Source organism: Chanodichthys erythropterus, chromosome 19, assembly GCF_024489055.1.
Source record: "Chanodichthys erythropterus isolate Z2021 chromosome 19, ASM2448905v1, whole genome shotgun sequence".
NCBI lineage: Eukaryota > Metazoa > Chordata > Actinopteri > Cypriniformes > Xenocyprididae > Chanodichthys > Chanodichthys erythropterus.
Window position 1 is genome coordinate 23,363,449 of NC_090239.1, and position 15,750 is coordinate 23,379,198.

Consider the following 15,750-nt stretch of genomic DNA (forward strand, 5'->3'; position numbering starts at 1 on the left):
TGATCATATGTTTAATTTGGAGACCACAGAACAAGCAATTTACATAAACATTTGTCTTTTCTATTGTAAATAAAAAATATTCTGATACACCATCATCAGCACAAGGACATTGATGATGATCTCGTCACATCCGCCAGAGGGCGCTGGTTTTCAAAGCATGCGCCTTTGGCATCTACATACAGAAAGGACAATGTATTTGTCAGTATGTGTTTGTCAGAGTCACAGAGGTCATCAGAACCAACACAACACAACACAGCAGCAGTGATTCACAGCTGAACCGGGAGGAACTTTGTAATAAATAATCGGAGAAGTTCGAGAAGCGTCAAGCGAAGAAGTCAAACAGGAACAATAAGAGCTGAGTGTGGATGACTCATGCGGACTTTACTCGACGAGACGAACAAAGATCTCCAGCAGTGCTGTCGCTTTACTCTGATCTGACGGGGTTATTCGCTTAAAAGTCCCGAGGATCCTGATCGCTCTCGGTAAGAGACTCTTATGACTGATTCCTATCTTTGTTTACAAAGTGTTTATTGTGTGGTTTGTGTGAACTCTCAGTTCAGTACAGAAAATGCCTCGAAAACAGTGTCTTTACTGCAGCTGAAACCTTAGAGCAGGTCACTTCAGTCCTGAAGCCTAAAATTACTTTTGCACTACCGTGGCAGTGCACTATTCGTGTGGTATTGTAGTACCATGGTATTATTGAAACACATTAAAGTTACATGTAAACAATATGTTTTTTGGATGTAGTAATCAGTCACTGTTCTTTTTTCTTGATTATTTCACTTTTTCTTCCCTATAAATGTCACCTTAAAACTTGATTTTTTTTTTTTAGGTTTAAGATTATATTGTTTTATCCTTATACCAGACACATTTTCTATCTTAAAACATGGAAAATCATTGCAAAAATATTAAATATTGCATCTTTAAAACTTGAAAAATTGAAATAATTATAAGCAATTTCAATATATATTCTGCTACAATCATTTATATCTTTTTATTTCTCTTTCGATAAAAGCTGTCTCTCACTTGTGACATCATATTCAACACAACAATGCATGTTTATACAGACGCAGGCTGTTTACACACCTTGTCAGTTCAGTAAACACTTCATAGGTGATGGTTAAAAGGTTCATTTTTGTCATTAATTACTTGCTTTCATGCCGTTCCACACCCGTAAGACTTTCATTCATCTTCAGAACACAAATTAAGATATTTTTGATGAAATTTGAGAGCGTTCTCACCCTCCATTGACACGCAACTACCACTTTGACGCTTCAAAAAGTTCATAAAGAGATCGTAAAACTAATCCATATGAATTGAGTGGTTTAGTCCAAATTTTCTGAAAATGAATGAAAGATGTACGGATTTGGAACGACATAAGGGTGAGTAATCAATTACAGAACAAAGTCAAATTAAAATATTGAGAATAAACTCAATAAAATTTGAGAAAAGTCATTACATTTCAGAATAAAATCATGTTTCAAGGAAAAACACATTAAATTTCAAGAAAAAAGTCAAATTAAAATATTGAGAATAAACTCAATAAAATTTGAGAAAGTCGTTCAGAATAAAGTCGTGTTTCGAGGAAAAACGTGTTAAATTTTGATAATAAAGTTTAAATAAAATGTCGAGAAAAAACTCCATAAATTTTGAGAAAACTAAATAAAATGTTGCGAATAAACTCATTAAATTGAGAATTAAATAATTGTGTTTCAAGAAAAAACTTGTTAAATTTCAAGGAAAAAGTCAAATTAAAATATTGAGAATAAACTCAATAAAATTTGAGAAAGTCGTTCAGAATAAAGTCATGTTTCGAGGAAAAACGCGTTAAATTTTGATAATAAAGTGTAAATAAAATGTCGAGAATAAACACGCATTGGATCAGTCATTGCTGATGGAGGACATGACAGAGTTCAATCACTTAGACAAGATGTATTTTAGGCTTTCTTTCAACGATTCTCACTTCCAACTTTTGCCATGTTTTATATGTATTTGTTTGCTGAAGCTCAAGAAGAGTAGGTCTGTTCCTGCGCTCTCTGTGCGCTATAGATGAAGCGATATATGCCGCATTCTCAAGTTCAGTGTAAAACAGTGAGTCTAATCACCATACAGGCAAAACGTTCAGTTCAAGAATGAAAAAAGTTCCGTTAAGTGTTTTACTGTAAATGTGCAAACAGTAACAGAAAGGGCAATCTATATTATATCTACAGAAGCACAGACTTTATTAAATAGCTGCACAGAGAGATCAATGTCTGCACACACACAGCCTAGGGTGAAGTCATTATGATTATCTGCACATAGTTTATTAATGAGGTGTTTACAGAATTTGATCTTTTAATAATAAGTGTTTTTACCGTTAAGCGTTCAGAATGTCTCGTTTTTTTGCGAGTACATCACACAAATTTTACTGTTTTCTTTCTTCTAAACACACCCGGCCGCTTGCAAATTCTCTTTAAAGTTCATATGCTACTTATTATTGGGTTATAATTAGCTAAAGCTGTATTTCTTTGTTATTGAAAGAAAGCCTAAAATATAGACCTAGCTTGACTGTCATCCAACTCTGTCATATCCTCTAGGATCAGTATTCAACGAATATGACACTGATCGAATGCGTGTTTATTCATGACATTTTATTTAGACCTTTTTTCTCAAAACACGACTTTATTCTCAATTTTGTGTTTATTCTCGACATTTTATTTCAACTTTTTTCTTGAAACAATGACTTTATTCTTGAAATTTAATGAGTTTATTCTCAACACAATGACTTTATTCTCAATTTTGTTTATTCTCGACATTTTATTTCGACTATTTTCTCGAAATTGAAGGATTTTTTTTTCTCAAAACACAATGGGTCTCATTCATGAAACACGAGCAGAATAAATTTGTGTGTAAATCGTGTGTAAAGTGGTTCTGGCGTAAATTTTCGGATTCATTAAAATGTTTGTATTTTCCAAATGTTAGTTGGTACGAAAGAAATCTATACCTGCTCCCAGCCACGCGTAAATAGTGCGTTTAACATACAAATTTTTTGATCATTAATAAGGCTGCATTTTAATTCACCTTAATAAGGTACATATTTACACAGCATTTTGAAAAAATATTATATATAGTAATTACATACGTTTTTTCTTTTTACTTTTATTGTGAGAGCCAGTAATACATTTACATTTACATTTATTCATTTGGCAGACGCTTTTATCCAAAGCGACTTACAAGTGAGGAATACAACAAGCGAGTCGTCATGACGAGGCAAATAGACAAGAAGTGCTCATAATACAAGTTATAGGCAGTGCTCAGATTATCCTAAGATACAATAGAGAGGGATTAGAGGAAGTGAAAGGATAGGAATAAGAAGGTTTTTTATTTTTATTTATTTTTATTTTTTTAAGATGAGGTATAAAATGAATAGCGTCTGCAAACGGAGCACTTTAATCAAATAATGGATAGATTTCAATACGGTTGGGCAAACTAATGGCCCCTTATTTGTTATGGAAATTACATCCATCCTAAAATGGACAAAATCCTTCGTTTGGTGTCATAATATGATGCCCATCATAGTCAGTCGGATTTAATGGGCGATATTTATGGTAATTGAGAATGAGCGTGCACACGCGTCCCATTTACGACTGATTGGAATTTATTAACACACACACACACATTTCACTATCACTTCTGACGTTTACGAAGTATTTGTGAATCAGGAGAAGAGTTTTCGGGAAGGTCTCTTTACGCGCAAATCACTCACATATTTACTCGTATATTTATGAATGTTTCATGAATGAGACCCAACGACTTTATTCTCAAAACGTAGTACGTTTATTGTCGACATTTTATTTTGACTGTTTTTCTCAATTTAATTAGTTTATTCTCGACATTTCATTTAGACTTTTTTTTTTTCTAAATTTAACCAGTTATTTCTTGAAACACAACGACTTTATTCTCAAAATTTAGTGTTTGTTTTCAACATTTTGTTTAGACTTTTTCCCCCAAAATTTAACAAGATTTTTCTCAACACAATGACTTAATTCTCGAAATTTAGTATGTTTATTCTCGACATTTTATTTCAACTATTTTCTCGAAATTGAAGGATTTTTTTTTTCTCAAAACACAACGACTTTATTCTCGAAATTTAGTATGTTTATTGTCGACATTTTATTTCGACTTTATTCTCGAAATTTAAGGAGTTTATTTATTGACATTTATATTTTATTTCAAGTTTTTCGAAATTTAACAACTTTTTCTCAAAACACAACAACTTTATTAAAATTTTATGTTTACTTTTATTCTCAAGTTCAATCTTGCATTATAAAGACTTTAATCTCAAGATGGTTTTATTTTTGTATTATTGCTTGGCCCTAATCCTCTTTCATAGTTTATTGTATGATGATTTATATCAGTTTTTCTTATTATTATCAGTTGTGGCATCATGTTTACCACACCAAACAATTTTTGCACTTAAAAAAAGTTTCTTCAAAAGCATTTTCCAGTCGAGCTGTAATTTCATCACATGATACAAAATGAAATAAATTATAATTATATTCAGCAGTGAATCCGCAGCGCTCACACACTCCCGTCTGGAAAGCACAAACACAGACAAGCGGCGTGCTGACCAGAACTAACTGTTATATAGAAGGACATTTTCAGCATGAAATATACATGTGGGTGTTGTTTCTGTTGAAATAGAGGAAGCAGTCGTGTGTCACATTTAGGAAAGTTTTCAGCTGGTCTTGAGTTTGAATATGATTTCATGCCGACACTGCAGCCTTCAGCTTCCACATCTGTGACTGCTTGAGGTATCAGTTCAACTCTGAAAATAGAAGACAGGAAACGCTCGTATTGATGGCTAAGGCTGTTATTAGGGTTGACAGATTGCTTGCCAGAGCCAAAATGAAACTGAATGCATATGCTTTCATTGGATTGCACAATGTGCTTTAGGCGGAATAAAGGAAACTGAGTGCTCTTTTAAAGAGACTTGTTTGTTTTGGGACTGGAGCAAAAAATCGATACAGCATAGTAACACGATATTTTGTGGGGGAATATTGTATTGATACACGGACGATGAGTATCATTCTTTTCAGAGCCTGAATTTCAGCTTGGGAATTGCAAGTATTGTGGAAATTTTAACGTAAGCTCTGTGCTTATAATGTGGGAATTAATAATTTATCCACTAACCATTCCGACTCCGGTTTGAACAATGTAAGGCTGAACACTTTCCTCATTTTGGCTGCGTGAGATTCTCCAGCTTTGTTGTTGTTGAGCTGTTAAAGCTCCGCCCTCTTCTGGAAAGTGGGCGGGAGCAGCAGCTCATTTGCATTTAAAGGGACACACACAAAAATGGTGCAATATCCCAAAATGTTTAAAATCCCAATTATATTGTATCGTGGCTTTCATGTTTGGATAATGATTATTAAATTATTAAGAGAATTTAAGATGTAGTGATATGTCCGTGTGTTTTTGTTCACGCAGTGATGCAGTGAAGATGGCAGGCGCTGGTATTGAGTACAGGAAGAATGCACTTATCCCATGTCGGCACCAACAAAATCTGCTTCCTGCTTTCCCTGGCATTTTGTGCCCTACTGGTGCTCCTCATTCCCTCCCTACAACCTCCGCAGCGTCAGACGGATCTGCCCCAACCGCGGCCCCGTGCCAAGCCTGCGAGACACGACCTCTACGGGAACCCTGGCCAAGGAAGTCATAGTGCCAAGGATGGTAGTTTCATTCACCCACTTCCTCCCGGAGGCCGACCCCAGGACCCGCAGAGGATGTTAGAGGGGGACGCTGCACACGCCAATCCCCCCGGGTCCCGTTCCAAAGACTCTTTGGATTTGAGAGACATTTTTATTGCCGTTAAGACCACCAGGAAATATCACAGGTCCAGACTGCAGCTCCTGTCCCAGACCTGGGTGTCCAAAGCCAAGGAACAGGTAGGGAAGCGTTGTATTCGTCTACTACTAGCCTACTAAATAATCACTGTTATCAAAGGTAAAACTTCCAAGTTACACAGTATTTTTTTTAATCTGTTTTTCATTACTTTTTTAGGGTAGTTCTAGTTCACCCAAGTTCTCTATTCAAATGCAAACACAAAATGTAAATATGAACATTTAATTGAACTCTCTGAAAATTGCAAATCCTGTATCCCAATCGGGGCACCCACAAGGAAAAATAAACGTAGTTTTTTTTAAATGATATTGAAAATTGTGATAATGAAAAATGTCAATTAAATCAATGTCTAGTATTTGCATTAGAACGACATGCACAACAAGAGGTGAAAAAATGCATTTATACAGAAAATTAAATTTCAAAAATAAAGTTGTCAAAACTATTTGATGACAGCTCACTGATAATTTGTCATAATAATTATTAATAATAATAATAATAATAATAATAGTAATTTGCCATTTTTAACCAATAAGTATTTTTATGGTTTGGATAAATTGTATAATATTTTTTTTAAATGAATAAAAAATAAAACATTTAAAACTAAAATCAATCATTTTAAATACTAGAAGTAAATTCTTCACAACATTAAAATATAAAATGTATCAAAAATGGATATTCATTTTGAGATTTACTAAAAAAAATACATTTAATAATGTTAAATTATTAAAATGCTATAATAATTAATTTTATGTAGACGAATAATCATTTTTTAAAAAGTAAAAAAAAAAAAAGCCTAATGGAGATATAATTAATTTTGAAGTTTTATTAAGGGATAACTATGAAATTATGTGGTTTTTATAATCAATTAACACTGCTTTTGACATTTTTTTACAAGATGGACAAAATTTGTCACCAAAAAAGTCATTCCGTTTAACCAAAATTTCAGTTTTACCGTATGACAATATTTTCAAACAATGCTAACAGGTTGATAGCTAGCAAAAGGACAATCAAAAATTTTATATTTAGTACAAGTTTTTAAAATATTACATAATTTTCCATGTTTTATAGCGGTTGCACTGAATGACCTGATGTTTCGGGACATGCGTATGAAAAAGTGAAAACGTGAATTTTTCAAATAGTTATAAGAGAGTTAGTTACTTTGATTCATGACCATGTGGTCCTTTGCAGGTGTCTGAATGATGTCACATCCTGTCACATGATATTGACCACATGACTTGATCCAAAATGGTGCCTTTATATTTGTAACTCCGAATGACATCATTGAAATTCATTCTTTCTCATAACAAAGCAATGACTTCTACACATAATTTTCCTACCATTGTGCACTATGTTGATATATGATGTTATAAAATCATGCCAGAATAAAAAAATACATACATTTATTACATTTAAAAATATTTTAATCACAAATGAAGCCTTTGGACGGTTAAACCGAATGACCTTTTGACACTTCAAAATCTTTAAAATAGCTTTATATGTAGCAAAATATAATTAAAACCTTTTTGATTTAATAAAAGAGATCACGTTGTACTACCTTACATACTTTGGATTTCATTTCTTTGTTTTTTATTGATTATTATTAAGGCATTTGGACAAAAAAAAAAAAAAAGACCCGTCACGTCATTGACCCGTAAGCATTAGATGATGGCAATGAAATAAACGATATTAGCCAACACCCATGAGGTTAAAGAAATATCTCATATTGGTTGAAATCATTATAATAAAGTTAAAATGTACGAAAAGACCTGTTGCTACTTCCATCGGAATGAATGACATAAACTCTAGGGTGGGTGGGGACTCGGTTCTGTCCGTCGGTTGTTGATTGGATGGAGGTGGAACTGAATGCGAGAAAGTTTAAACTTACTAAATAATCACCAAAGTTGTTTCACTAGAAGATCGATTCATGACACTTTGATTAACTATTACAAGGTCCAAAAAAATGTATGCATGGGTGAATCGTTCACAATACAAAACAAATGGGCTGAACGTCCATTTCATGTGGAATTTATTGCTCCTCTGGACCCGTGCATGTCATTTCAGTTGTCCGGTGACATGTTTAAACCTGCGAGGAGGAAGTGTGGCCGCTGCTTTCTGGCGGCGTGCCTGGTGCTTTTAAGAGTATAGGGGTTAGTGTTGGTGCCCCTCGGGCCCCCTGGAAGAGGAAGTTCCTCAGCAACCCGAGACCCTCAGACACAAGACAGCGTGTGTTTGCTTTCATCCAAGTGCGTTTGCTTGACTGCCAAAGGCGCCAGGGCAGTAGACGCTCCCCCTTCCTGAGGCCTCTCCGGAGAGCCGAGTGGGGCCCAAAGAGGCCCCGAGATTGACTTAACCTGTAAAGCAGTGCAGCACTATTGTTTTGCCATTACACAACAGGGCCAAAATGCCCAGGAGAAATTTCAAGAACTCGGCTTTGCTCATAAAGCCAGATTGTGTGTTTGGTAAGTGCCAGCTCATGCCAGAAGAAACATTCTTTCCCTGTCAGATTTGCAATGTCCGGAGTTTGGGACACTTAACCTTTTTCCTTATATGACTTTGTACTTGAATAACCTTCTACTTTTAGAAGTGTTTTTTTAGTTATACTTTCTGAAAAAGGTTGGAAACCTTTAATCCTCAACGCTGGCAAAAACAATCTCAGACATTCTCACAGTGGCTTTTGTTCAGGAGTTTTCCAGGAAAATATCAAGAATCCCTTTCATTTCCAGTTTCGTGACCTAGCAGCAGTAGTGGAGGTGACGGAGGACTTTTAAGCAATATCCAAAAATGAAAATTGTCTCTTTTATTTACTCTTTTGAGCTTTTAAAAAGGTTTAAAAGCTCAAACATGCTGGTTGCCAGAAAATTCATGAATAAGCCAGTCCTGGATCCAGAGATGTTTCTGTCCTGTAGTTGATCAGGGGTGCTGCTCGTCGCCAGATGCTTGTGGCTTGTGTTTTGCATAGACATTTTGAGGGAATGTAGGGTCAGGATGCACAGAGCATTCATGCATTCATTATCTGTTCCTTTAAAGATGAAGTCATTTTCTCAGTTTAATATGCAGAATATATATATAATGTATATACACTCACCACCTTGCTAGTTGCCTTCAGAACTGCCTTAATTCTTCATGGCATTGATTCAACAAGCTGCTGGAAACATTCCTCAGAGATTTTAGTCCATATTGACATGGAAGCATAAAATAAACGTTAACTGAAATAAATGAAATATATATATATATATATATATATATATATATATATTAAAAAAGTTGTATCTCTGTTTCAGACGTTTATCTTCACTGATGGAGAGGATAAGGAGCTCAAGCAGAAAGCAGGTAGAGTCTCTTAAATAATCACCTTTAAACCATTTTACAGCTTAATATTATGAGATTAAATCTAGATGCCATAATAAAATCTCACTACTCAACTGGCCAACCATCCTGACCCCATTCATGCTTCATTTCATCATGACATGGACTGTGTGTCATGTGAAATTATGTAATGTCTAAACACCCTGATGTCATAAATCATGAAACCATAAGTGGTCTGTCATTGTCTCCTCAAGGGCTCAACATCATCAACACCAACTGCTCCGCGGCGCACACGCGTCAAGCCCTGTGCTGCAAGATGTCTGTGGAGTATGACAAATTCATCGAGTCACAAAAAAAGTTGAGTTCATCTCTTCAAGCTCCCAATGCATGAAATCATGGCATACAGTCATTATCAGCAGATGTTTCATTCATTTACATTAAACTTTTTAGGTTTTTTGAAATGCATCTTGTGCTCACCAAGGCTGCAGTAATATTGTGAAATATTATTAGACTTTGCTCTTTAAATATATTTAGGGGCCAAGCATGTGCCGAGCAAGTATTCATTGGCGTTCTTCTTCTCCTTCATCTTCTGCTCAGGAAGTCTTTGGCAGCTTGCGGGAAAGTTATGAAATTTGGCACTCTGATGGAGGCCAGTCTGAACTGTCACCATACCAAATTTGGAGTCTCTAACTCAATCCCTCTAGCGCCACCAGCTGTCCAAACTTGCACTCATATTTATGCTAATAACTTCTGTACGGCTAGCAAACTACAAATGATTTTTCCTCTGATTCTGTGGCTCAAGGCGATTCGATTGCACCCTATGACACCATTTTCCATCATCAAAATTTTGAATTTTCCAAAAAACCTACCTTTTCTAAATCTTCCTAGGCCGTTGCTCCGATTTGCATGAAAATAGAACCAGATCGTCTTCAGACCATGCTGACAAAAAGTTCAAGAACTCAAGTCAAATTCAAATCGATTTGTCAAAATGTTTTTGAAAAACGTGCAAATTAATTTTATGTAGCATTTGCATCTCTGCAACACTTTATCATATTCAGACCGAACTTAGCCCATGTCATCACATGCATGACCTAAGGTTACATGCTGCGTTTCGGCACAGCGCCACCTGCTGGACCGGAAATGAGAATGACGATCGGAAACTTCTGAAGTTTGTCCAAAAATCATAAAAGTGGTCTTGTTAGATTCGGGGTGTCATGCCAAGTCGAATTATATGACGGCCATTTTGGATGTCAGCCATTTTGTATATTGTAGTAAAATGCTGTATTTTATAAATGCACAAACATATCATTACAAAACTTGGTATGGGTCATTGGCATGAAGCCCTGAAGGAGTCTGAGAAGTTTCAGCGCCACCTAGTGATGAAAAAAATATTTACATGTTTATAACTTTGGATGTGGTTGACACATGGATTCCTGAATCCTTGCCGAGCCCAACGATACCAAACATCACCTTATGGTTATTGCAAAACCACCATAGGAAAATCGAAAACATAGGTCGTATACTAATGGCTGAATGCCAAAATTTTGATACTAAGTGGCAAAAAAAATGCGATCAGAGTCAGGTGTGGGTCATTTTTTTATGCATTTATACATGTAAATGTCTATAACTCCTAAACAAAATGAGATATTTTCACCATATTTGACATGTGTATGTATGGGGGCACTCAAAAAAGCAGTGGGACTGGACCATTTGGTTGCGCTATAATTGAACAAACATGAAATTGTCTGTAAATACATTACTGTTGGTGTGATTGACTTCAAAATTACCATGCATTGTCTTTGTCTCAGTTGCTATCATAGTCCATTATGACATAGTTGGTCTGCTGCTAGCTTTCTTGTTTGCTTCTGTTGTGCTTGGCCCCTTAATTGCTGCTTAGAGCTACATTTTTAAATATAATTTATTTCAGTGAATTTTCAGCATCATTACTCCAGTCTTCAGTGTCACATGATCCTTCAGAAATCATTCTAATAAGCTGATTTGCTGCACAAGAAACATTTCTGATTATCATCAATAAGGGCTGTGTGATATTTATTGTCTACAATAATATCGTAATTGTTGTTTTAACGATATGCAAGCTGACATTATCGAGTGCATCGCTCACTTCACATCTGTTCTGCAGGTGGTTCTGTCATGTGGATGATGATAACTATGTGATCCTGCCCAATTTGCTGGAGCTGCTGTCGTCATACTCTCACACACAGGATGTGTACCTGGGAAGACCCAGTCTGGACCACCCCATCGAGGCCGCCGAGAGGGTCAAGAGCGACGGATCGGTGAGCTCAGCTTGTCTTTTGACTGGAAAGAAAGAATTGGTGTAATTAAGTGAATGGTACTTTATTAATCTCTGTTCTGCAGGTGTCAGTGAAGTTCTGGTTTGCCACTGGAGGAGCTGGATTCTGCATCAGCCGAGGCTTGGCGCTCAAAATGAGTCCATGGGCAAGGTACATTCACTTCTACCCTTTGCTCAGTGATCTTGATGTAATTATGCTGCTGAACAAGTTTTTACTTGGTAGGAAAGATTTAAACAAAACATCACTGGCATGCATGCGTTCATGCCTGTTACCCAGATCCACTTTGCATGTAAAGACTTCTTCCTGCATTCTTGTCAGCTTTATTCAGCGAGCGCATGACTGACATACAACGGTTTTGATATCAACACCTTGTAAATATATATTCAAGACACCATATATGCAAATTTTCACTGATAGGCCTCTAAAACAGGTTTACATGCAAATCGATACACTGTCTTTTGATTGTTATCAGTGTTTTGGTGAACAATTAAATTTCTTTCTCTGCAACAGTCTTGGAAACTTCATTACAACTGCAGAGAAGATCCGCCTCCCAGACGACTGTACAGTAGGCTACATCATTGAGGCCTTGCTGGAAGTTCCTCTGACACACACAGGCTTGTTTCACTCACACCTGGAGAATCTCCAGAGACTTCCTACGGACAACATACTCAAACAGGTCAGATCGCTGAGAGGACCTCGGGATAAAAGAGTGGGGATTTTTCCAAATGTTCAGCATAACGTATAATAGAGATACTGCAAGTTTGTTTTCAACAGTTACACTTGTAAATTTAGCTGAAAGCAGGGCTCAAGCATTTTAAGCCCTTTAAGCACATGCATAAAAAGATTTTTGTTTTATTTAGCAAACCTGTAACCATCTCGATCATAGATGGAAAAGACCATTTACAGCCAATACAGGCAATTTACCGTATGAAATATATGGTTTTTAAAGCTTTTTAACAGTTATCGAGGTTTAGCAAAAAAAACCTTGGACTAGTTTGCCAAAGTTGGTTTTTGAAATAATCTCTAATATTTAATGAGCAACCCGATGGACAGTGGTGGTCCTAGAGGCAAAGTTGCTCAGAATGAGGAGTTCTACCGTGTGGTACGAAAAAAACGCGAAGACGCCCCCAGGTAGCTGATATCTTTCTATTTCTCACAGGCCACTAGGGCCGTGAGTCAAACAGGCCCAGATTTCACTCCATTCGGCCTCCGTTAAGCTTTTCTGATTGCTGCTTAAACTTCATTGGCCGATGGCGGACATAGTCAATAATGGCACCTCGGACAAAGATACTGTATGCCAATTTTCAAGTCAGTCGGACTAACGATGAAGTAGTTGCTGTTTTTTTTTTTCCTGTTTTAGCACCACCAAGTGGCCAGTCACCGCATCCTTTTTCATGCAGCCACAGAATGAGCTCTTACATAGATGTACCAATTTTGGTGAAAATATCTCATTCCGTTCACGAGTTATGGCCATTTTAGTAAAAGAGGCTCCGCCCACTTTGACCGTTTTGGCAGCCCTTAGAGACCGTGAATTGAAATTTCAACTTTTTTTTTTATAATTATTAACAATCAGAGTCCAGAAAATCTTGCTGCACTGGTTTGGTTCTGATCGGGTCAAAAACCTAGGACTAGTTTGCAAAAGTACGTTTTTCAAAAAATCCAAAATATCCCAAAATTTCGCCATTTTGTACTTTTCACCGCTGTAGCGCCCCCATCAGCCTGATCGGGGCAAGCCTTGGTGACGTTGTAGATGGCGTGAGTACTACCAGCCCTCACAGATTCAAGTCTTTATGACTTACGGTTTGGTCTGCCCGATCACTTTTACGGGAGAAATTTTAACAATTACGATAGGGTTTCAGAGCTGTGCGCTTGAACCCCTAAAAATATTAACCCTATAAAGCCTACTTTAAATACGCAAAATTCAAAGGCCTCTAAATTATCAACAAAAGATTTTTTTTATTGTTTTATAATTTTATACAAGATTTATTGTTGAAAGGCATTTGAAAAAATTCAATTTTTTCCTGACAATGTCAGGCTTTACAGGGTTAATATTGTAGCACCCTGGTTGTCAAAACAAGTGTACACTTCCAGCATTTATTGAGGGCTTGGCTTTGATCCTAGATTACTCCCACCCACCTACTTGGCCCCATCTGTGTAAATATATATCCTACTTACATAATACCTGCCTACTTCAATCCCATGATGACTCTTATGACTGAGATCCTCACAGTTTCTGTGTTACTTTGCTTTTCTCCGTAGGTGACCCTCAGTTATGGTGGATTCGAGAACAGGAGGAATGTGGTCAGTGTCGGGGGAGTGTTCTCATTGGCTGAAGACCCTTCACGGTACACAATATAAGTTTCAGTGCTGGATTTCATTAAAGAGGCCATTTTATGCTCATTTACAAAGTTGTTTTTGGGCTCTACTAGATTGAATGTTGATTATTTTCCTCATATTCTCCATTGTTGCAGCTCCTCTCTTCCCAGTCTGTCAGTAACACTATTTGTATGAAGCCCCTCCTTCTGAAAAGCACAATGTGCTCTGATTGGTCAGCTGGAGCAGTATGTTGTGATTGGTGTTTGGGAAATGTCCCGCCAGTTTCAACACACTACTAACTAACTCAACCAGGCCCCGCCCCTTTATTCTGTGTATGAATTATTTAAATGAGGAATAATATTGTGAAGAAAACTCAATGGAGGCGTTTCAGGGAGTTCAGAAACACTGATGCTGATGTAGAGAAGAACATTTTTAATGCTTTAAAAGGAACATTACACACTAAAGAAAGTTAAAAATGTTTTTAAAAAAAGCTTCATATGTCCTCGGGCATAAAATGTAAGTTGTACTCGTCTTTTCTTCCCTATTGTGATGTATATCCGAGGGAAATTGCTTCTCAAACAAGAACAAATGTAGGGCGGGGCTTGATTCTGTCTGTGGGGAATTGATTGGATGGTTGTGGTTTGCTATTGGTGGATCTCATGTGAGTGACAGGTTGCCCCGCCCTCATCATCAGAGAAGAGATGTCGCTGCAAGAGAGAGGGGAAGATATTCTGATTCAAGATTATGAGGAACCTGAATTTAAATCATTTAATATTATACATATAATAAAATGCAATATTCTATTTCATGACTTTAATCAACCATTATCTCTTCAGGTTTAAAACGGTTCACTGCCTACTCTACCCAGACACTGAGTGGTGCCCACGCAAGACTCCTCACTGACCTCTGGGATACGAGTGCCTCGTCACGGAGCAGAGACCTTCACAAGCTCCACTTCCATAAAACTCTTTATACCAAAATAATACTGAGCTGGTTGGTGTTTTGCAAAGTGTTTTTTGGTACTTTCTATGTTTATATGGTGAAACAGGGTGGCTGTAATTTATTGTTGTCCTGAAATATTGTGTTTTTGAGAAGTGCCAACTGGTTTACACACACTGAGCGTTTTGGAAGGATTGTGCTCTCTGTTAGATTTACTGGGGGATTTTTCATTGGAATGATTCAAGCCTTTGACATCATCTTTATAGAGTTGTCTTTTTCCTAAGAGTCATAAATATGCCAGGTGCAATCCTTAAAATTTGTGTGCAAGATGGACGAGAAAAACAGTATTAATGCAGTTTTATAGTATTTTGTTTCCAAGATTTATGCAACCACCAGCTCATCTACTGCCAATGCGTTCAGCTTGCGTTCTTATTCAGTGTCTCTAGATGTGCAGGGCTAAACCTCCTGGAGGGAAAATATACAGACCAAAAGCAATTGTTGCAACCAGTCCAAGTCTTGCTAATTTATCCATTGCTTGCATTTATATTTAACAAACATGACCGCTTAAATGTGTTTTATGTGCCGTTCAAATGATCCTTCTGATATTTGCACAAACACGTTCCTCACTGCAGGCCAGTGGTTTGCGTAAACATGCCAAAACTACACTAACAGTGACAGACATGTTGTAAATGTGATCTCCGATGACACTACCAAATGCTTTTGCAGTTGAATGTCTTTGCACCTGTTTTTTTTTTTTTTTGTAATCTGATGACTGATAATGTTGTAAAATATGATTTTCATTTTAATAAATTTATTTATTATGCATGTGCCAGTGTATGCATGATTCGTTTGAACATGATGCCTGTTACTGCAATGCAGCCACATGAGGTTTATATGATGTCCTACATGGAAACTGGAAAGTAGTTGAATTATTATTTCATGAATTATTTTCTTCTCTCAAATCCACTCACAGTCTCTCCTGAAGTTCATGCACTCA

At 36.7% G+C, this 15,750-nt stretch overlaps 1 protein-coding gene across 1 annotated transcript; it reads left to right on the plus strand.

The window, feature by feature from the left end:
- The first annotated feature begins 206 nt into the window (after positions 1–206).
- On the plus strand, positions 207–15,525 carry rfng (RFNG O-fucosylpeptide 3-beta-N-acetylglucosaminyltransferase). The gene is made up of 9 exons (XM_067369612.1): positions 207–482; positions 5,467–5,924; positions 9,162–9,210; positions 9,441–9,543; positions 11,327–11,480; positions 11,563–11,648; positions 12,009–12,174; positions 13,758–13,843; positions 14,651–15,525. The coding sequence occupies exons 2-9, from the start codon at positions 5,511–5,513 to the stop codon at positions 14,715–14,717; spliced, it is 1,125 nt and encodes a 374-aa protein (XP_067225713.1). The 5' UTR covers positions 207–482; positions 5,467–5,510; the 3' UTR covers positions 14,718–15,525.
- The last annotated feature ends 225 nt before the right edge of the window (positions 15,526–15,750 follow it).

Bases quoted from the DNA above. Each gene is read 5' to 3' on its own strand.
- rfng (XM_067369612.1), top strand. From the start codon at position 5,511: ATGCACTTATCCCATGTCGGCACCAACAAAATCTGCTTCCTGCTTTCC. The intron at 9,544-11,326 runs GTTGAGTTCATC...TCTGTTCTGCAG, and splicing joins TTCATCGAGTCACAAAAAAA to GTGGTTCTGTCATGTGGATG. The intron at 12,175-13,757 runs GTCAGATCGCTG...TTTTCTCCGTAG, and splicing joins CGGACAACATACTCAAACAG to GTGACCCTCAGTTATGGTGG.